The following is a 23,655-nucleotide window of genomic DNA, read 5'->3' on the forward strand; positions in this document are numbered from 1 at the left end:
TAGAACTACAAGATTGAGGCATAAACAGCAAATAGGTCAAGAAAAAATAACCTGGTTATCATACATATTAAAGATGAAGGAAGCTATTGGACACTAATGCAAATTTCATTTCAGGATATATGTATAGGAATGTAGAATGTAAATTATAGGAAATAATTATTGTACTGTGCATAGCAATAGCAAAGGATCAGCTGGAATACTGTGCTCAAGACTTCGTTTTTCAAGATGGATATAATTGCTCGGAAAAAATTCAAGGAGAACAAGAATCATAGAAAAGAAGATGGGAAGGGTTGAAGGCATTTGTGTGAAAGAAACTTGAGGGACAGACAAAGTAAATTACTTCTAATAGGTAAAAGATTGTTGCAAAGGATAAATGATCAAATTATTTGCATTTTTTGGTGGGGTTAGAAATGTTTGCAATACAGCAAGTAAGTATTATTAAAATCAGTTAATGTTTTCATTACCAAGTCATTCTAGATGGTATAGCACTTGAAAAGTATTTGGAGATGTCAGCATTTATAGATTGGTCAGTGGTTCTTTTGTGGATAGATAGGGTAAAGAAAAGTCTGTTAAGAGTGACGAAATAACGTTATTAATTTAGAATGTGCAAGAGTATTTTATATGGTCCCCCTAAAAATCACATTAAGTCTGATTTTTAGAGGTGATAGCATCTTCAGAAATTCATGTTCCTTATAGTTTAGTGTGATATATGAATGTTTTGTGTATATCCAAAAAACTTCTGTCTTCTTTCAGTTTGGTTCCATGTTGAAACTGTTGTACAACCATACCTTCAGATTTACAACCTTCATTTCCCTTCTGGCTATCAATGAGAATGAACAGAAGGGAAGGATGAACAAACAGCTTTCTTTAATTTTCTTTTTTTTTTTTTAACTTGTCTTGCAATAAGGCAATTCTGAAAAGCATTCTGGGTTTAGAATTGTGCTGAATTTCATTTCACAGTGATCTTGTCAGTCCTATCTTCTCCTTCCTATTTAAGATTTCTAAAGAAATGCTGGACAGACTCCCTTCCTTAATAATATGGCTCTATTAGAGCATATAAAGGATCTAAGACTCATCATTTCCATTTTCATTCCAAGAGAGGAAGTAGGGAGTACTGGGTCAATGCAAGTATGGTTTGAAATGTAGATGGTCCCCTAACCTAGCTGCTGTTAAAGGTATGCTGTACTGTAAGCCTTGATACCTGTGCAGGAAAGAGAAATGCCCAGCTAGTATTTGTCACTCATTGCATTCCTTCTTACAGGGTTACAAACCAGCATTTAATGCTGCCTTAAGCAATGTATGTGTGCCAGCTGTAGTGGTATGAAGATAAATCATGGTGAGGGAAGTGTTTTTAAATTCATGGGAAGACCTATGCGGTGGGTTTCATTCCCTAATCAAAAGAAGAGTAATTCTTTCATTTTTGTAAATAGTGTTCTGTGAGTACCTCCAGATGTCTGGCAGACTCCACCTGATATCCTTTAAAGAACAGAAGACTAATCTTCAGTGGTTTATATGTCCTTCTAAAGACTTTTATTTATAAGTTGCCATGGAATCCTCCCTTAGTTACGTTTTTGTTTGAAAAATTAAAAACATCATCTTAAATTCCTTTTCAGCTTTAGCTGTGTAAAGTTTTGTGATCAGGTTTTGAAAGTGTCTTATGTATGCCTAAGTTTAACTAATGAGAATGTTCATTCCCAGGAATGAGAATGTTCATTCACAGGAATTATCAAAATTACAAATGTCACTATATAAGGAATTGTTCTGCAGCTACCAGTTAAATATCAGATGTTCAGGGAAACCAAACTGAAAAGTTCACATGATGTGGAACATTCTGTATCAATCCCTGAATAATTTTTTTCTGAAATTGATGTAATTTTTTTTTTAGGCGACTAAATAACAATGAATTTTCAGTCCTGGAAGCTACTGGAATCTTTAAGAAACTTCCTCAGCTGCGTAAAATGTAAGTGCAAATTCAATGACCTTGTCTATTCGGATAGTGTATTAGCTCCTTGCTGTGACTCTCCACCTTTCTTAGTTCTAATCTACAAAAGATTCCGTTTATTCCAATCAAAAATCAAGAATGGGTTTAAATTAATCCCTGAGGTAGGTCAGAGTTGGCAGCTCTCCTGTATGGGGCTTGCCACTGCCAGCAGCCACTTCCCATGGTGTATAGCTCCAGCACCTTCACAGCAGCATCCAGCCAGCTGGTCTCTTATGCAGGCACAGCAGGGAGCTCACAGTATAAGCTGCTTAGAAGAGATTCCAGTAATCTTTTGTAACTTCCTGTATTACTCTCTAACCAGACAGTTTTGCCTCTTTCAGCATATTAAGGACATGCCATTGATTCTGTGCTTCATTAAATGGTCATTAGGTGAGGGGAATATCAAAATTTAAATGACAGAGAAAAAGTGGTTTGATAGGTCATCCATGTAAGTCCATGCTAACAGTTAATGTTCTAAGAGTAGTTCATAATCTTACCAATTGCAAGTGTTGCTAAAAATAAGACTATGAGAAGCTTTTGTTTAGCTTATGTAAAAGACACGTTTGAAGGTAGATAATTTAGTTAGACTTTGTGAATCTGTGCTCAATCATCTCCGGATTAAACCAAACATAAATAGTAGTGAAGAAGAATGCAAGTAAAAACAGATTAGTAGTCACCTTGTGACTACCATTTGTAACAGATCAGTATTTCTGATCAAAATCTTAAGGGGGCAATAGTATTGCTTCAACTATTGTTAGCCTTAACCAGATCCTTGGCGGTGTGATCACAATTAGTTAAATATTTATTACTGATTTTTTTCTATTAAAATATTTTTAAAACCCCAACAATGTAAAATTAACTTGCCTTTGACCTCTCTACTTGAGTAGACCTTACCACTTTGAACCAAGCTGCAATACTTAGAAAAAGAATGTAGCAATGTCTGGCACAACAATGTTCTGGTGCTATGCAGTAGATACCCTGTTTTCCTCAATCTTCAAGAATCTCAGATTAGCACTTTTTACAGCTACAGTGTACTTTGGAAATATCAAGTATCAATATGAAGCATCAGTGGACAAGGGAAGGGCTGTACATGTCATTTATCAGGACTTCTGTAAAGCCTTTGACATGGGCCCCTGCAGCATCCTTCTCTCTAAACTGGGGAGAGATGGGCTTGATGGGTGGACTTAGATGGATAAGAAATTGTTTAAACAGCAGCATTCAGAGGGCAATGGTCAGTGGCTCAGAGTCCCAAAGACATCAATGACAAAAGATGTCCTTTAAGGGCCTGTATTTAACATCCTCATCAATATATAGTGAAAGGTGTCCCTGCCTACAGCAGAGGTGTTGGAACTAGATTATATTTTAGGGCTTTTCCAACGCAAGACATTCTATGATTGCAGGATTCTATAAAATAAATAAACTGCTTGATGTGTCATACATGCACATGCATACACACCCATTTATACATATATCAGATCTTCATATTTAACAATATTTCTTTTAAGATGAGGAGGTGTTCAAGACAAAAGGGGAAAAAAAAGGATGAATATTAATCAGTCTTGATGTAGCTGTCTGTTGGAAGTCCGAAAGGCTTTAAAATCTGGTTAATTGAAAAGGGAAAAAAGAAAAAAATATTAATGAAGTGTTAACTATTTTAATAATACTGCTCCATAACTTCCTAATACAGTTATCAGTTGTTACAACATTCTTCCATTGAGAGAATAATACAGTGACTGCTTAAGCATCACTGGAAGGAAGTGAAGTACTGATGTTTCAGAGACCAATATGAGTGAATTCTGTATTTCTGTGAAGCTCATATTTCTTCTGGAGGTTCAAAATAGGTGCAAAGATCTTTCTGCACAGATGACATTGAAAAATTGAGGCCTAAATGTTTCATTGATTTGGCGCTTCATCAGTAATAAAGCATGTGTATGCGCTGTAACATTGATTAGCTATGCAACATTAATCTTTAAAATATCTATGTGAAGTGGGTGAAGCAGTATCCATGTTACAGCAAGAACAAAAAAGGTTTTAGGAAACTGAGGGCTTGACATTTGCAAGCCATCTGAGATTAAAAATAATGAGTTTCTTGCTTCCAGTCTTCCACGGCACCTTGCAGACTGAACAGCTCCACTGTGAAACGAAATTAAAGCCTTAATTGTGGATGTTGTCTACTTAGACTTTTGTTAAGCCTTTGACAGCATTTCCCACAGCATTCTCCTGGATACACTGGCTCTTCATGGCTTGGACAGACATATACTTCACTGGGTAAAAGAATGGCTGGATGGCTGGGCCCAGAGGGTGGTGAATGAAGTTAAATCCAGGTGGCAGACAGTCACAAGTGGTGTTCCCTAGGGCTCCGTATCAGTTGTGTTTAATACGTGTGTTGATAATCTGGATGAGAGGATTAAATTCACTCTCCACAAGTTTGCAAATGACATCATGTTAGGTGACCCATGGAGGGTAGGTAGGCTCTGCAGAGGGATCTGGACTGGCTGGATAGATGGGCTAAGGCCAATGGTATGAGATTCAGCAAGTCCAAGTGCCAGATCCTACACTGACATAACATCCCCAGGCAGTGCTCAGACTTGGGGAAGAATGGCTGGAAAGCTGCCCAGCAGAAAACGATCTGGGGATGCTGGACAACAGCCCCCAGCATGAACCAGCATGTGCCCAGGTGGCCAAGAAGACAAATGGTACCTGGCCCGTGTCTGCAATAGTGCGGCCAGCAGGACCAGGGCAGTGATTGTCCCTCAGTGCTTGTCATTGGTGAGGGCACATCTTGAGTAGTTTGTTCAGTTTGGGATTCCTCTCTACCAAAAAGACATTGAGGTGCTGGAAAGAGTCCAGAGGAAGGTAACAAAGCTCCTGGAGGGTATGGAGCCCAAGTATGATGAGGAGCAGCTAAGGAAATGGGTTGTTTAGCCTGGAGAAATGTTTGGTGGGGACCTTATCGCTCTTTACACGTATCTGAAAGGAGGTTGTAGTGAGGTGGGGGTTGTCCTTTTTTCCCAGGTGACAAGTGACAAGATAAGAGGAAATAATATCAAATCACAGCAGAGGAGGTTTAGTTTGGTTTCTCCATGGCTGTCAAGCAGTGGAACAGGTCACCCAAGGAAGTGGTGGTGTTGCCACCCCTGGAGAAATGTAAAAGATTTACAGATACATTTTTGTAATGGACTTTGCAGTACTGGATTAGATGCTTGGACTTGATGATATTAAAGGTCCTATCCCACGTAACTGATGAGATGATTGTATTCTTCATCACAAGCAAGGTGTAGGTTACATTTCAGCTAGTCTAGAGAGAGTAATCAGCACTGAAGATTAAGCCACAGCTTCCTGGGGTTTTTTTCCTAACAAACATTATCTTTCTTGTTTTGAATGAATTAAACACCGTTCTAGAAATTGCATCAAATAATGTTTGATTTTCTTCCCAACACCATTAATTCCATCAAATAGTCTTCAGCTTTACTTCCATTCACTTTATCTCAGAGAGTTTTTAAGATCCTTTTAAAAATCAGCAGTGTATTCTAACACTGTTTAATGTGTAGCTATGTACTTCTGTAATATGTGTAAATAATTATATGAAACACACAAAACAAAAGGGCACTATTATGAAAAATACTTAAGAAAATGTGTGCTGTTGCATATGTTTGCTTTTGTGTATATATAGTACAGATACTACACATTTGGGATGTAATTTCCATATTTCAACTAAAAATGTAAACACTGAGTATTTTGGCAATATTTTAGGTCATTTTCCCCACATTTTGATCCACTTTGCAGGCAAATTGCAGATACATGCAATTATCTTGCTTATAAACCCTCCTCTCTAGCTAATGTCATAAATTATTAACATTTCATGTACTGTTTATATTCACACATTTCCTTTACATATGTTGCTGTTTATACTGTTTTCTTATATTTTTCTATCAAGATACAATAAATCAGAGGTTAGCTGTGCTGTACTCATACAGTATAATTTTGTTACTAATTCATCTAAAAATGCTACAAAGGCTGGAGACCTGAAAAAATATAGTTACTGATAAGATTCAAAATTAGGAAAATATGTTCTTATGTGGCAGCAGCATAGTTTGGGTGATTGCCATTATTTAAAAACCATCTTCCAAAGATTACTTTAAAAATCTTTGCTTCCTTAATTAGAAGGGCATTTTTTTTTTACTGGTTTGAAGTTGAATGATGTGTTTATATTTTGTTCTTTTACACAACAACTTGGCTATTGCATCAAGATTACATTTGATGATTTTGGAGATCTTTTCCAAGCTTAGTGGAAAACTAAGATTCTAAGTCTTTCTTGGAATTTATTCAGACTGCAGCATTTAATAGTTAATTTAGGACACTTATAAAAGAAAATCCCCTCAGTTTTTGTCTGTTTGTGTTAATGTGTAATAGAAACCTGAGCAATAACAAGATTACAGATATAGAAGAAGGAGCATTTGATGGAGCCTCTGGTGTGAATGAACTATTGCTCACAAGCAATCGCTTGGAAAGTGTTCAACACAAAATGTTCAAAGGACTAGAAAGTCTCAAAACACTGTAAGTATATTTATTTGTGTGATTTTATTCTCCTTTTCTCACAGGTATTTTTAAGAATAATATTGTATCTGTCCTAAAAAAATTATTTTGGAGAATTAGCTATGGATTATTCAAGCATATTTTGGTTTTTATTCCTATTTTACTAGAAGCTATGCATTATACTAATTTATTAGTTATTAATTATGGGTATACTGGGTCATCTAAAGCAATGAAGCAGTTGAGAATGGGTAAACATCTAAGTTCAGAAATGGAAATGGAAATAATCATGAAAGTAACAGAATTTTGCATGGGAATTACACATTTTACGTAATGCAGTCTGATTCATTTCAACTCAACCATTACTGGGAATTTTGCTGGAGGAAGAAATTGTTCTGGTGTGTATTGAAATGTGGGAAATGATTCTCTCCTAGGTAATCTTTTTGTCATTTCAACAGTGAAGGCAAGATTAAAAGCACTATAGCTTGAACTCATTTCATTCTTTCCATGAAGCAGTTTAGTTCTTTCCACTCAAAAAATATGTTTGTACAATCTACGGCATCTTGGCCTTCTTCAGAGAGCCTGTCCTTCTGATCTGCAGACCAGAGCCAAGATTAAATCGTCTTTGGGGTTTCAGCTGTCCATAGACATTAGGTATTTTAAATAAATCACATCTACAATTTCTAACCTTGCAGTTAAAGCTGCTAAAATTGTTTAAAGCAGCTAGTCCTAGACAAGAGCAAGGGGGGAAATTACCATCTTTTGGTGGACAGAGAAGAGAATAACAGACTTCAAAGCTCTTAAGTTTTATAGAAATTTGAGAGATTTTAGAATAGCTTAGGATTCTGAAATGTGTACTGTCTTAGAGTCGTGCTGAGGAGGAATGCTGATTTCATTTGAATGAAATGCTTTTGAATGCAGTAGAAGTGGTTTCTAGAATCTGTCCCAAAAAAATGAAGTAAAAGGGGCCTCAAGAGGAGGTAAGCTGGTACAAGCCTCTACTCTATATAAATAGCAGTTCTGGAGTCACCATCCTTCGAAACATGAAGAGAGGGCTGCTGTGTTTTTTTGATTTGGGGAATTTCAATCAGTTTCATTTCTTGTCAATTAAAAATTCATAATTACTGCTGCTGGTATTGAAAAAAAAAAAAGAAAAAAACCCTGAACACTTAGGAGAAACTGGAGCAGGTTACCCAAAGAGGTTGTGGGGTCTCATCTGGAGGTATTCAGAAGCCATCTGGACACAAACCAGATGTAACTCTCTAGGGAAAAGCTCTAGGGAACCCTGCTTGAGCAGGGCTGCACCAGATGATCTCCAGTGGTCCTTTCCAACCTTACCCATTCTGTGATTCTGTGAAACACCCCTTGCCTCTGTGAAAGCTACCCACCCACCTTTGTCTTCCAGCCTGCTCCACACACACTGCACTCAGTCCCTTCAGTGAGGTGACAGCCCAGGGATCACTGCACTGTGGTCCCTTCACTGGCAGCAGCCCCTTTGTGGTCACAGCTCTTGACCCTCACTCCAGCAGCCACTTCAGCCCTGGTCCCTGCCCAGGCTAAGCTGAAAAATGCCGATCCTTCTTTCTCAGGATGCTGAGGAGCAACAGGGTGAGCTGTGTGGGAAATGACAGCTTCACAGGGCTGAGCTCTGTGCGCCTGCTCTCGCTGTATGACAACCAGATCACCACCGTGGCGCCCGGCTCCTTCGACACGCTGCATTCACTCTCCACGCTGTGAGTCACCCTCGACTTTTACCCTAACCACATTTACATCTCTGACCTTTGGGGGGCATTTCCCTCATAACTTTGATGTGTGATTTCACAGCACTTAGTAAAGTTCAGGGATCAAAGCATTTCATAGAGGCAGTTTTGAGAAATTCTGTTTTCTGGACCATCTTGGGCACATGAAGAGTATGTTTTCATGGTGCTCTCTGATACAGTGTTTGATTTCCAGAAGTGTCTAAGAATGCAGGAAGAACATCCTGCTCACACCCCTCATGGAAGCCCACTTATCTAAACCAGGGTAGAAATCCATGTTTTGGGTAGGCAGCACACAGCCACAGCTGGTTAGATTACCATGTTGTCTGTCCTTCTGCCCTGTGCCACCCAATTACTATCTTCAATTTCCTTGGCCTGCTGAGAATCTTAATTCATATGTGTTTTATAAGGAAGCTTCGGTCTCATTTTCTGTAAAAAGAAGCATCATTTTTTTAATTTAAATGTGATGTGATTTAAGGGAATTTAAAAGAGTAAGCAAAGGTGCCACTCAGTTTTGTGAAGAAGTGCTGGTTGTAGGTAGCATCATTCAGGAAAATACTTAATCCCCCTTTTACAAGAAAAGTGACACTTTGCACCCAGTTACTAATTTTGCATATTAAGGATGACATGTTTATAAATAATGGAATTGTCAATATGTTTGTGCTGAAATAAGGAGATGCCAAAAGTACTGAGGCTTTTAGAAGTAAATTCATTTTTGTAACTGGCATGTAATCAGCTTAGCTGTCACTTCGGAAAGGAAATTTATTCTCTGGAGCAAATAAAAGATGGAAATCTTGAGATGATAAATTAATGGAATGCCTGTTGTCAGGTTAAAGCTTATAATGTAAAGTAATCAGCCTCCATCTCTATATGGAATTATTGCATTATTGGTACAGAGTGGCTTGACATGAAGTCAGGTCTTGGACAGTTTTAAATTATTTCTAAACAAGTTCTATCAAGATTCACCACACAGAGCCTAAATTAGACCTTTCACCTATGGTTTACATGCATTATTGTTTGAAGAACTGTGTTTAAAGAAAGTTTTTTTGAAAATAGAAATAGAATCCTTAGGATAAAAGGATGGTGTCATCTGAGATATACTTTCCTGTGGTTCTCAGAAACCTCTTGGCCAATCCCTTCAACTGCAACTGCCACCTGGCATGGCTTGGAGACTGGCTGAGGAAGAAACGCATTGTGACGGGGAACCCTCGCTGCCAGAAGCCTTACTTCCTCAAGGAGATTCCCATCCAGGATGTGGCAATTCAGGATTTTACATGTGATGATGGTAAGGAAGTTAATTTTTTAAACTTTTATAATTTCAGCTTTCATATAGATAGCTGCATGAATTCCATAGATCCCAAAGTATTGCACATTAAAGCCCTTCATGCTCAGTTCCTATGTCAGTTTAAAAATTTTCCACTCGATTTTGGATGATCAGAAAGCATGGGCTGTTGTATATATGCCTTCAAAAGTTTTCCTTGCCTTAATTATCTTCAGTACTATAATTAATAGTTTAGAAATAGTATAAAATAAAATTGATCAAATGTTGTACAGACGAGAATATTTTCAAACACCGAGGCTTGAATCAAGCACACTTTCAGGTTACTTGATCAAATAACATGACATGTTATAGCTTGTGGCTTCATTAACTCTTAATTAAAAGAGATGCTGCTATCTTGAATCTCTCACACATACTTCCATTTACTGGTTTGTCAATTTTCAAGGCTGTATATTTTTTTAAAAATACTGGTTTTAATACTTTTTTAAGTTTATTGTCTTTCATTTCAGGACTTATTCTTTCTTTAATTTTTTTTTTTTCATATAATAGCATTCTTACCTAGTAAAACTTCATTATACTAAGTAAAGCATCACCTGACATGTAAATTCTTGGAATGATGATTTACATAGATGATGTCATTTTTTTTCCTTACCTTGAGATATTATAATACTGAAATATCAGGTTGTCTTGAAGAAAATCCAGGTGGGTTATTGCCGCTAATACTGAGAAGACATTTTTTAGCAATCTTAGCATCTGTTTGTTTTTATTAACCAGGAAATGATGACAATAGCTGTTCTCCCCTGGCCCGCTGCCCTGCAGAATGTACTTGTCTGGACACAGTAGTTCGCTGCAGCAACAAAGGTCTGAAAGCTTTGCCTAAAGGCATCCCAAAAGATGTGACTGAACTGTAAGTGGCGTGCTTTTTTTTCATTTTTTATGAAAATTAATGTCAGATTTTTATTGTCAGTGTCAAGAATGAGGGGAAAAGAAAATGAAGAATTGAATTTAGCAGATGAGTTGAAATTTGTTAATCCACTGCTTTATAAAGACTTTCACATTATCTTGAGAAACTAGAGGTCAAGTTTGAATTAGCAATGCTTTGTAAGTCCCAAACCACTCTTAAGAACTATCTGTTACTGAAAAGCTTAAAAAATGTATGTGTATAAAATTGTAATCGCTCTCAGATTTTATATCCCCAGCACTGAACCATTGTATAACTGTGTGGATATCATGTTACAATGGGTTAAATTAAGGGCAACAGTGAATCTGATTAATCTCTGGTCATTGTTTAGAAAGGAATGAAGTTCAATTACATGAAAAAGCAAAAAGAAAACAATAACATGAATGTGTTTTCATAATGAACGTGTTTTTTATACCTCTTAATCAATACTTTTTACCTCTTAATCAAGCACCTTAATCCTCTAAATCAATGGCCTACGTCTGTGTTGAGGAGTTAAAAACACCTGGACAATGGCTTTATGGTACTAAGGGAGTGAAGTAGGAAAGCTGCTCTCCTGCATGTCTAATAAGAGAGTCTTGTGAGTAAAGTGGCTTCAGGTGTCTGTCTTGGCCACAGTGGTCATAAAGCAGTTGAGTTTAAAATTTCTGTCAACAGGAGGAAAAGTGCCAGCAAAACTTCAACTCTGAATATGAGGAGAGGCGACTTCAGGCTGCTCAGGGAGCTAGTAAGGTGTCCATGGAAGGTACTGAGGTGCATCAGTGCTGATCACTTTTTAAGTACTACCTGTTAAGAGCTAAAGAGCAAGCAATTAGAAAATGTCAGAAGCCAAGCAGGTGAGGGAGAAGGCCAGGTCAGCTAAGCAGGGATCTTCTGGAGCTAAGGGAAAAATAAAAAGTGTACATCCACTGGGTGACATGGGAGGAATATAGAAGTGCTGCTTGTTACTATAGGAAGAAAATTGGCCCAATTAGAGCTGAAGCTGGCCAGTACTGCTGGGTCAATAGAAAGAGCTTTTTAATATATCTTAACAAAAGGCAGCCCAGAAATAACACTGGTCCATTTTTCAGTGCATATAGTCAGCTCACAAGCAGGGACATAGACAAAGCAGAGATGTTTAATGCTTTCTTCACTTAGGTCTTCAATACTAGTGATCAGGTCTGAGGTCCCAATGCCCTGAGCTGAAGGACCATGACTGTGAGAATGATTAACACCCAGCCAACCCCAAACTTGCACAGGATTTGCTGCTTCTTCTGGCTTTCTCTAAGTCTATGGGGCCTGATGAAATTAATCCAAAAATACTCAAAGAGACAGCTGATGCCATTACAAGGCCTCTCTCAATGATTTCTGTCTGTTCTTGGTAATCTAGAGAGGTCCCAGTCAACTGGAAGCTGGCAAATGTCCCAGTTTTTGAGAAGGGCAAGAGGGTTGACTCTGGTAACTATGAACCAGTCCCTTTTACATCAGTGTGAAGTAAAATTATGCCAATAAAAAAGGTGCTTCTTCAGAGGGTGGTCAGACACTAGACACTGGAGCAGTGGTCACAGCACCAAGCCTACCAGAGTCCAAGAGGTGTTTGGACACTGCTCTCAGGCACATGGTGTTACTCTAGGGGTTGTCCTGGGCAGAGCCAGGAGCTGGACTCCATCCTGAGGTGTATTAGGGAAAAGTACAACCAGCAGGTCAAAGGAAGTGATCCTCCTTCACTGTTCAACCCTTGTGAGGCCACTTCCAGAGTATTGTGTTCAATTCTGGTCTCCACAGTTCAAGAAAGACAAGGAGTTACTGGAGGGGGTCCAGTGGAGGCAAAAAAGGTGATGAGGGGCTGAGAATGTCTCCTCAGGTGAGGAAGGACTGTGGGAGCTGGGTCTGGTTGGTCTGGAGAACACTGAGATGGGATCCTATCAATAGATACGAATACCTCAAAGGCTGGTGTCAACAGGTTGGTGCCCAGCAACAGGACAAGGACTAATGGCCATCAAATAAGCCGCAAGAAGCTGCACCTCAACATGAGGAAGAACTTCTTTACATTGAGGGTGTCAGAGCACTGGAAAAAGCTGCCCAGGGAGGTTGTGGAGTCTTCTCTGCAGACAGTCAAAATCCACCAGGATGTGTTCCTGTGTGACCTGCTCTAGGTAACCCTGCCTTGTCAGGGGGTTTGGACTGGATGATCTCCAGAGGTCCCATGCAATGATTCTGTGATCCTTCCAGCTCAGGATACTCTATGATGCAGAGATTATGATAGTTTTGTGATATTGCAAAAATACTAGTTTTAATAGAAAAAGTCTTCTTTTTCACATAGGCAGTTTTATAAAATCTGGGCTATTTTATCAACCTATTGAAACATTTTTTCTATGAGAAAAATTGTTAAAATTGCATTTTATGAAAGATACTAGTTGAATATGCAGGTGGACAGTAACAGATACAAAAAAAGAGCTTGCTACCTTAGGCATTGTTTGAAGATATTAACTGAGTAAGCTGCTCATAAGACCATATGAGCAAACTTTTATGCATTATGAAAGCGAAAATATGAACCTAAAAATTGAGATATTTGATAAAAATTGATATGATTCTTGATCAAATAGGTTACAATATTGAAAGAAATAGAAATTGTTTACAGGAAGAAAAATGTTGGTTTGTGTTACATATGGCAGGTATTTAATAATGTTTCACAATGGCTGGTTAATGTAGTGCTTTTCCAGAAAATATCATAACTATGTTTCATAAGTAACTAAAAAATTCTACTGTTTTATGGTTTGGTACTAAATAGAAGATTCTGAGATGCCCACCATTAGTCTGGTGCTTAGTAGCATGTAAAAGTATTTAGCCCTTGATCAATTGAAATTATTACGATCTCAAATTAGTGCACAGGTATAGGTATATAAACCTGCAACTTCATTACATTTTGAGTTTGGTGGTTTATTTTTTTTCCTCAAAAAGATGACTTTCTTGAATACAGTTTGGTATAAATACAATTTGACAATATAAGGTCATCAATGCAATGTAAAGCAAAGCAGCTAAAGAGAGATGCTTTTGGGATTGCAAGTGGACCCCTGTGACTGAAAATTCATTTCTTTCCACTTTTGTATGCTTTAGTGTCTAAGCATGCAATTCAGCATATTTTTCAAAAGCATAATGGAGGTGGTTCCTGTTAACAGTTGCACACTGATTGATTCTTCTTGCTCATTAGCATGCATTTCTCTTCTAAGATGTACTCTTCATGTGTTTTATAAAATATCTTAATAGTTGCCTCATTTGAACAAGAAGGAATTTTTATCAGGCAAGTGGATACTTGTAGTACTTCAGTTCTAATGAAGCTTAGTAATATAACCTAATGTATCTGTTGATAAAAGAATATCCTCAGAATACTTACTTCATCAAAAATTTTAAAAGTTGGGCTTTTTTTAGTAATTAATTGCATAAGCCCATGCTCTATTCACCATCATTACCATAGTGTAAGTATTAGGTTTTTTGAGACACATTTTGGATTTGTCAAGCAGCCCTAGAAAGTCATAGTCCAAAGGAAAAAAAAAAGAAGAAAGGAAGACAGCCTTTTGATTAGATGAAGATATTTTTTGTGATGTTTAACTGTGTTTCAGTTCATCCATTTAGTCAAGACTGAAGTTTCCAAAGATGCTGCAGCATGCATAAAGATATTAAGCTCAAAATAAAACTAAAACTGTCTCTATCAAAGACTGCTTTTAACTCAGACATGTTGCAAGTATTTGGATGGCAAAAATATCTTCTTTGTATAGGGATAATGAGGGTGTAGTTTCCACTTGGGTTCCAGGAAACATAAGTAATACCATCAGCAAAGTCATTTTCCCCAGCTGAGAAACCAAAGACCTTTAATCTTCTTGCCACTATCTGCTTCATTTCAAACCATCAGGTAAATTCAGCACTTCCTGTAATCTCTGAACAACTTGCCCTGGTTACATGAAGAACCCTTCCACTTGTACTTTGTTATGTCTGGCTGCACACTGGAAGCTTTTTAGGCAAGGCTTGTTACCTTCCTCTGCCTGTAACACCGGTGCTGGTTCATTTTGAGAGCTCTGAACCCATTAACTCCAAGGATGAGAAGGTCTCTTATTGAGAATTATGAGCGTGGAAGAGGAGTGAGCAATATAACACAGGAGCTGTGAACCTACTGAGAAGGGGAAAAAAATCTGACTTTTCTAGTGAAGGGTAATTGACTGCTGTCTTCAGTCACTAACATACTTCACAGGAATAGGACTGTAGCATGGTGTACTGATGTATCATGAAATTTACGGGGATAAATTAAGAAAGGTGACCTGAACCACAGGCATGACAAATGAATTTGCTGCTAGAGATAAAACCAGACCTTGCTGTTTGCAGTGTAAAGGACTACCTGTGCAATGCCAGAGTCTGTTTCTTTTCATGATAGCTAAAAATCCACACTTAATGTGATTTGCGGAAATCAGATTCACCTTTCCTCTGTAGGTGTGTGGGAAATGGAGATGATAAAGACCTCATTTTGCAGAGCCATTTTGAAATAATAGAAACTATAATGCAAGGGATATTTTTATTGTGTTTCTTCATACAGTAGCATTTGGATCTTAAGCTACAAATCCTCAGTTGTATCTCTAAAACCCAAAACTTGTAAGCAAGTTTTCTTATAAAATGGAAAAGTATGCATTCATTTGCTATTAACTTTACTGTTGGATTCTGGCATTAGTGGATGAAGATGCTCCTATTTTAATGAAATATATAATGCTCTTTGTTTTATTTTTCTGATTTAGTTATTTGGATGGAAATCAGTTTACCCTAGTTCCAAAAGAGCTTTCCAACTACAAGCATTTGACACTCATGTAAGTAGTTTAAAGCAGCATTCTCTACTAGAAGTAAAAGCAAAACAAAATTTGTTATAGTTACTTATACTTTTTAGTATATATTATACTTTATTATACTTACTCAATTATACTTGAATTTATTTCTAAGAAAAAGTCTGTAAAATGTATCATATCTTTCAGAAAATACCCAAACATTTTTTGTAAGTGAGGATATTTTATTCTACTTATCAAATCCTACATATAATATACCCAGTCACGTTTTATGAGCATTGGTATTTTATTGCAGTGATTACATCACAAAATAACAAAACAAAAATTATAGTTATTCTCAAAAGAGATATCAGATATTTTAAAGTCATGGTAATTGTTTCTCCCACAGTATATGGTTTTCATGACCCGAAGGGGGAGCTTGTCTAAAATGCCTTGCTGCCAACTCAACTGCTGACTCGCTATGTGATTTTAGGCAAAACTCTAGTTGCTCTAAAATTTATTACCTCTACCTCATGGATTATTTGAATATGATTTCTGTACCTTTTAAGTGTACAGTGAGGAAAAACAGGAAGACTATAGATGCAAATGCCTGTAATTCCAGCTGTAGTTCCATGGTCTTTGTTAGGACTATAAAAATTTATACCAGCTGAGGCTGAACTGTGTTACATTCTGAAAGCAGTTTGTGGTTTCATTATAATCAGAATGAAAAGTGAGGGGAGAAACTGCATCCCTTAAATTTCATTTTTCACTGGGTTTAGCGCAATTCAAAAACAAGAACTTAATTTCCTTTATTTACCTCATGTTAGACAAAAGAAGTCACAGTCACAAATTTTTTAAAACCCATACTTTCAAAACTTTTTGTATTTTTCAAATAATATAATGAAAAAAAAAAACCCTTGCAATATTTTCAAGTCTATCCTGTGTAGAACTTGTAGGAAATCTTTGTGAATAGTTTAGGGAAGTTATGAATTCATGAATGGTAAATAGAATGCAAATGAGTATTAACAGTCTCCATTTATGAGACCTGCAGGGCACATTATTTTAAAGTCTTCTGTATGTTTACTCATACTGCTGTTATGTAGTTGAGAATGTTCCTCAGTTGTGTTTGGAAAGAGAAACCACTGTGCATAATCCTGTGGTCAAAAAAGAATTACATACAAGTCTTCTGAGTTCCAGATTAACAAAGAAAGTTGTTTATTTTTATCTTTTTCTTTCTCTTTTGAATCCATTTGTCTGTTATAGTTGCCTAGTATGCTTATTATGAGTCAGTCATCTTTAATGCTTTCATGAAAATTTCAAGTGGGGAAATACGTATATTGCATACCTATTCAACAGTGCTCTTAAGTTAATATACCAAGGTTCCCTCTAAAAAAAGGGCAGTATTTCACCACAAAATACATGAAACAGTACTGAAATAGTCAACATAAAATGAGAAGTAAAGCACAATATGAGAATAAAGAACAGACAGCATTCACATTTAATACAGCATCTTTGAAGCTACCAGCATACCACTACAGCTTCCATCATAATTGTGTTTAAGATTTTATTCATTAGAATTTTGAACAAAGACATTAAGGCTTTTACTGTAAATCTAAGTTCTTTATAATAATAGCTCTGGGCTTTGATGTCTTCATCATGTAAGTGTTAAGTAGAGTATGAAATGATATTTACTTAGGTGTCATGAGGGACATGACTAGAATGACTTCCACTTTAAAACATTACTTTCATTTTTGTGCTTGAGTTCATGAAGGATTGCATTATTAACTTGGTAGCATGATGAGCATTGATATTGTATTAGAATGAATTGCACTGCTTTTTCATCTGTGTTGAAATGGAAATGCTTTTTATTCATCAAGCTAAACACTTGCTGGCCTTGTATATGGCATGTGAAAATAAAAACAGGTGCTGCTTTAAATAGTTATATCAATGATAATACTACTTCTACTAATGAAAATGTGTCTGTTTAACCTTACAGTGTTTTGGGACTGGGGCAATCATTTTAAGGTCTGAATTTCTGAATTTATTTTTTAGAGATTTAAGTAACAACAGAATCAGCACTCTTTCTAATCAGAGCTTCAGCAACATGACTCAGCTGCTCACCTTGTAAGTTTAAACATGTAACAGTGACTCTTTGGAAGCATTACAGTGGGGTTTTTTGTCTTGGAAAGACAGGGTGTTTAGTTGACATTAAAACTTGCTTGGTTTGGAGGCTGTAAAATAACTTGTTTCCTAACTAGCTATGTGTGCAAAAGCTGCTTTTGGTCATGCTCTGCGTAGTTTACTGAATAACTGATTCACTTGCTGACAGCATTTTGTATATTTTCAGAATTCTTAGTTACAACCGCCTAAGATGTATTCCTGCACGGACTTTTGATGGGTTGAAATCACTCAGGTTGTTGTAAGTATTATTTTAATCATTCCTATTTTCCATAATTTTTATTTGTGTACAGAAGATAACAGAACCATAGGAAGTTAGCAGATTATAAAACCTATCAAATATTTCAGAAGTGATAATTATGTAGCCTTAAAAATCTAAGACATGCACTTTTTACTTTTCTGATTTTTAATGGCAGCTGTATTTCTTTTTTTGTGTTATGTTCTTCCTTGTTATAAGCATTAAAGTCTAGTAAAAAATCCCACGTGTAAATTCCTTCAGTATGTATCAGGGGAGTTTGCAGTTGAATTTTTAATATTTTTATTGCAGCAGTAATTTTTTTGTCTTGTTTTATCTAATGTAGGAGTATTTCCAAAGCCATGATGTCATTATTAAGTATTGAAAATCAATGACTTTCCTTTTTGGTTGCAAGAAAACTTTCCATTTTACCACTAGGAAAAACATAGTTGACAGGGCACAAAAATGGGCACAGAAAAATAAAGAACAGTCAGTCTCATTTACAGTTTTAGTTTGTCATTAAGAAGAAAGCCTGCAAAAATTCCTTTTCAAAAGCCCCCAGCAGAACATGTAATTTTTGCCTCCATGTGGGTCATTTATAACCACTTAAATACTTGGTTGCGCTAAATAGCTAAAGTATGGCATAATTTAAGTGTGCTTTCATAACTTCAGTTATTCAATAACAATATGGATAATTTCAAGAACTGTAATTCTGTTTTTGTTAGATATTCATGTAAATGAATTCATTTATAGAAAAGGAGAGATACTTTTCACAGAACCACAGAATGAGCTGAGTTGGAAGGGACCCACAAGGATCACTGGGTCCAACTCCTGGCCCTGCACAACATCATCCCCAAGAGTCACACCATGTGCATGAGAGCATTGCCCAAATGCTTCTTGAGCTCCATCAGACCTGGTGCTGTGACCCCTGGGGAGCCTGTTCCAGTGCCCAGCCACCTTCTGGTGGTTGGGTGAAGAATCTTTCCCTAATACCCAATCTAAACCTCCCCTGACTCACTTCATTCCCTTGGGTGCTGTCACTGGTCATCAGACAGAAGAGATCAGTGCTTACCCCTTCTTTTCCCCTCATGAGGAAATTACAGACTGCAATGAGGTCTCCCCTCAATCTCCTCCAGGCTGAACAGACCAAGTGACCTCAGCCCCTGTTCTTACAGCTTCCTCTGAAGGCTCTTCACACCACCATTAGTCTTCTTTGGATAGTCTGTATTAGCTTCCCATCTTTCTTCTACTGTGGCACCCAAAATTGCAATATTCAAGGTGAGGCTGCCCCAGCTCAGAGCAGAGCAGGACAATCCCCTCCCTTGCCCAGCTGGCCATGCTGTGCCTGGTGCCCCCCAGGACAGGGCTGGCCCTCCTGGCTGCCAGGGCACTGCTGGCTCATGTTCAACTTCCCAGTGACCAGGATGCCCTGTGCCTTTCCTGGCACTGCTTTCCAGCATCTCATTCCTCAGTTTGAATCTACATCCAGGATTGCCCCATGCCAGGTGCAGAATCCAGCCCCAGCCCTTGTTGAACTTCATGTGGTTGATGAAACCAGCAGGTTTTCTACAAAAGCATTATCACTATTGCCATTAGTGATGCTTAATGAAGTCTTTCATTTTATACCTCTATATTAAATAATTTGGACAAAAATGTTAATACTTTTATTAACAGTCAATGTCTGTATGTTCTATGAATCCATGAAAGATTAAAAAGATCATATGAACATAATTAATGCAAATTTCAGGGAGATGCTGAAAAAATCAGAAACTCTTTTGCTATCTGCTATCTCTAAATCAAATCGTTACTTTGCATAACTGTGCCTACTTTTATCAATTTTTATTTTTCAGTTTTAAAATACAGTATTTGTATTTCTTATGAAAACCCAGGATGAAAAAAATCAAATGACAAGTAGGCTATTAGTTAGAGTTTTCAAAAAAAAAAAACAGAAATGAAACTAGAAACAGTTGGAAACACCGAGGAACTGGAAGGAAAAAAATATGTAAAAAGATGAAAACTGTTGAAAGAAGATGAAATTTGCCAAGTTAACCTGATGATTTTTTCTGCATTGATATTGTTGTTTCTTCTCTCTTTAAGGTCTTTACATGGCAATGATATTTCTGTTGTTCCTGAAGGAGCCTTTAATGATCTTTCAGCCTTATCACATCTGTGAGTATTCAGCTTGTGTACTGTATTTTTTTTTTTTGTTATGCTTAGCCAATTTCATAGAGCCAAACAAAGATATAATGCAAAGTTCTCTGGAAGAAGCTCGTGCTTGTGTAGAGGATGGCCACTGGCCAGAGAGCTGGCAGCAGCTCAGCAGAGAAACCCTGGGCTTGCTGCTTGGGCTGCAAATTGAACTTGTCTGCCCTGTGTCCTTATGGCAATGAAGGCTAAAGACACTCTGGGCTGAATTTGAAAGTGAGCAGCCAGGGGACTGAGGATACTGATAAGTCCTTTCTGCTTGGCCCTCCTAGGGCCACATCTGGACTAAGTGTCCAGTTCCTCCAGTACAAAACAGATGTTTATGAACTACAGTAAATCCAGCAGAGGGACAGGCAGGGTTGGGAGGTGGCTAGATCATATGAGCTGTAAGGAGAAGCTACAGGAACTGAGCTTATCCAGCCTGAAGAAGGGGATGCCAAGGAGAGACCTAAAACTCTTCAAGCCTCTAGGGATTACAGCAATGATGGAAACTCAGAGGTGCACAGTGAAGAATGAGGGTAAAGCATCAAAACCTGCAACAATTGAACATAATGAAAAATTCTTCACTGTGACGATGATTCAGCCAGGTTGCCCAAAGAAGCAGGAGAATCTCCATCCCTGGAGATTTTCAGAGCTCAGATGGAAATAGCCCTGAGCAAGCCTGACTACCAAGGTACCCCTGCTTTGTGCAGGAGGTGAGAATGGATGAAAATTATTCTATGATTCTTTGTCAGCATCTTGTTGGCACTAAACATATCACATCTGATTTCAGAACATAATTTGAGACAATAGTTTTCCAGTTTTTAATTTTCATTGGGAACCTAAGTCAGAACAAGCTACCCTTCTGCAAGCCTCATGGTGGTTTTGGATAATTAAGACTTTGAGGAGTATGTTGACTAGTGCCTTTAGATATATCTGGGGGCTTAAGTTTCTGAACAGCAGCAGTTGCTAAAAACTTAATTATCTGTTTCTCATTCAGTATTTTCCCTTTACATTGAGCTCTCAGAAATTTCATACTGATTAAGCTTTCAGTCATTGATAATTCATTCAAATGCTGCTATTAAACCAATTTATCTGCATGAAATATCAGTAAAACTTGGATAGATTTGATTGTTGCTGGTACTGTTTTCTTAATGGATACCAGTATCCTTGTTAATGTTTTAATTTTAGCAGAACAATTGTGTTTGTTCAGGCTGACATCCACTTTTGCAAATACAGAATGGACAAATTCTAGGTATTTCTGTTTGCGTGGGAAGTTCCCTTGTTACTAAGCCTCCTTTTTTAATTGCTCTGACTTAAGCCTGACTGACAAATATGTATATTTTCTTGAGCACAGCTTGAATGTATTAAAAAGTTAAAATGAGAGGGCTTTCTGCTCAGTGGGGCAGAAAAGAGTGTTTCAGCTCTGGTAGTTCCTACTGCCTTTGCTTGCCAAAAGCTTTCTTGTATCTCTAGAAGACCCACTGATTCAAAGCTGTGGAAAGTATTGAAACATCTGGAGAAGAGGATGTTCTAATACAGCCATCTGATAGTGTTTGCACATGTTGTGATTATCTGTTAAAAGTTCCATGATTACTGTATTTCTTGAAAGGAGCATGAGTACATCTTTACAGAATAGCACAAGGCTTCAATCCTCCAAATTAACTACACAATGTCTCATTGTTTTCAGAGTTTTAAGAGTATTTCCAGTTTATAGCAGAGAAAATAAACACTTAATCTGTTACAGAAATTAATTCTGAAGATCTCTAGCTAAATTTTTTAAATTAAAAAATCCCAAGGATCCTTATTTAAAAAAGTGGATTCACTTTCATAATGAAGCAATTCTTATGTAACTACCACAAAGCTAGGATAATGTGGTTTTATTTACTTATGCAGCAGAAAACTCTTACAGAATTCTGCACATATTTGTGAGTTCAGTGAGACAGCTCCAAAGAGGAAATAATTAAATCCAATTTGGAAGCTTAGAAACAGATGGTTTGTACCAGACTGAGAGCCATAAACTGAAAAGGAGAAATATCAGGGCAGAATTCTGTGGAATTTTCTTGACTGCTTCAGAAGAAATACTTTATTCTTGTTATCTTGTTAAATTGCCCAGGATCAGTTTCATTCTGCTGATGCAGCTGATCTTCACCATCACACACCAACAGTGAAACAGATCTAGTTGGTATTAGCTCACCAAATTTCACACATAGTTCTGTTAAGAATATCTACATTTCTGGACTATGTTTCTACTAAAACTATCACTTCTTGATCTAGAACCTAAATTCAAACAGTAGTGTTGTAACAGGCATTTTTGTTGTAGGAGAGCAGGTTTGTGTTTTCAATTGTCTTTGCCAACCCATTTTCTTGTTTCTTTCTTAAAAAGCAGCCATTTAAAACTTTATTCCCTCTTTTATTTGTCTTTTTTCCATAGGGCTATTGGTGCAAATCCTCTTTATTGTGATTGTAATATGCAGTGGCTATCTGACTGGGTAAAATCAGAATACAAAGAACCTGGCATTGCACGTTGTGCTGGTCCTGGAGAAATGGCAGATAAACTTCTTCTCACAACTCCTTCTAAGAAATTTACTTGCCAAGGTACTGTTGTTGTTTTTTTTTCTCTTTGAAGTGTCAATTTTTAATTTTTACAAATAATTGAGCTGTGAATTACAAGTCTTTTGTACTCAAAATACATTTATTATAACATCTTAACTCAGCCTTTTCACTTTTACTCATACTTAAGGATATAGCCATTGGTTCCATTCAGGAAATGTATTTATTTCAAAGATTTTTCATTCCTATCTCTTAAAATAAATAGAGAAAAAGTCTTTGGACCTGCAGTACAGTATTCCTCATGAGGTACATAGTACATTGAAGTACAGGATGTACACAGGTACTTTGTACCGCCTCAGTCATGAACAGAGTTTAAACATCTACACTTCCCTTAGCATTTTTCCTGCAAGCCGTTCACCATAAGAACTGTAAATACATCAGTAATCTTTGCAGTTTGCTATTAAATGTATAATATGTCTCTGATATTTCAGAAGAAAGCACAAACCAAACCAGACCAAAACCAAGATAAAGGTAGATAAAGGAATGTGATAACCACTAGAGAGGTCTTGATCTAAAATGTTGTTAAACGGGCAGTGTCTCAGGGCATTTAACTCCATGTTGGTACCAGTGTTGCTGGCATTTATATCACAACTTATATTATTGTCTGTTAATTCCTAGGTTCTTTTTATGAACTGTGCTATTACGTTTTAGAAAAGTACCCTTTTGCTTACATCAAGCTAAGACTTGGTTTGTTTACTGTTAAATCTTTCGCTATTCCACTGATTTATCCCTTCTTAAATATTTTGAAAACAGAGAAAGCTTCTAATATGACTTCATTTTTTGTGGTCCTGATTTAAAAACATTGAAACTCCAATTTAAAAAAAAAAGTGTTCTTGTATTTGTAAGCCATTACTAAGCTCATTGTGATTTCTGAGGCATCAGATGAATAGGATCTTTAGTATTGTAGAAGTAACTTATTCTCAGTGTCTAAGTAATCTTGAAGCTGTTTTGACTTATTAATCTTTTAATGTATCTTTAAAGATGAACTTTATCCCTTTGTCATTTTGTTCTTAGAAAAGCAAAGCAGTGGGACTTTGTCAGAGTTTGTCTTATCCAAAGTTGTTCTTTACTGCATATTTAATCTATTCAGTCTTTTCTCTTTAGACTTCCTGTCAAAAAACCTTTTTTTTTTTAATATAAAAAACACTGGAAGCTA

General features: G+C 37.0%; 1 protein-coding gene across 11 annotated transcripts in view; it reads left to right on the forward strand.

Annotated features, from left to right (window-relative positions):
* SLIT2 (slit guidance ligand 2) overlaps nucleotides 1-23,655 on the forward strand; it is a 257,601-nt gene that overhangs the window by 195,424 nt on the left and 38,522 nt on the right. For all 11 annotated transcript variants that reach the window (XM_030946830.1, XM_030946825.1, XM_030946835.1 and 8 more), the window contains 10 exons: nucleotides 1,886-1,960; nucleotides 6,395-6,538; nucleotides 8,104-8,247; nucleotides 9,390-9,556; nucleotides 10,325-10,457; nucleotides 15,269-15,337; nucleotides 17,342-17,413; nucleotides 17,637-17,708; nucleotides 19,800-19,871; nucleotides 22,321-22,484. In XM_030946830.1, coding sequence (XP_030802690.1) covers nucleotides 1,886-1,960; nucleotides 6,395-6,538; nucleotides 8,104-8,247; nucleotides 9,390-9,556; nucleotides 10,325-10,457; nucleotides 15,269-15,337; nucleotides 17,342-17,413; nucleotides 17,637-17,708; nucleotides 19,800-19,871; nucleotides 22,321-22,484 — 1,112 coding nt within the window. The remainder of the gene's footprint in view (nucleotides 1-1,885; nucleotides 1,961-6,394; nucleotides 6,539-8,103; nucleotides 8,248-9,389; nucleotides 9,557-10,324; nucleotides 10,458-15,268; nucleotides 15,338-17,341; nucleotides 17,414-17,636; nucleotides 17,709-19,799; nucleotides 19,872-22,320; nucleotides 22,485-23,655) is intronic.

This window comes from Camarhynchus parvulus, chromosome 4 (genome assembly GCF_901933205.1).
Source record: "Camarhynchus parvulus chromosome 4, STF_HiC, whole genome shotgun sequence".
NCBI classification, from domain to species: Eukaryota; Metazoa; Chordata; class Aves; order Passeriformes; family Thraupidae; genus Camarhynchus; species Camarhynchus parvulus.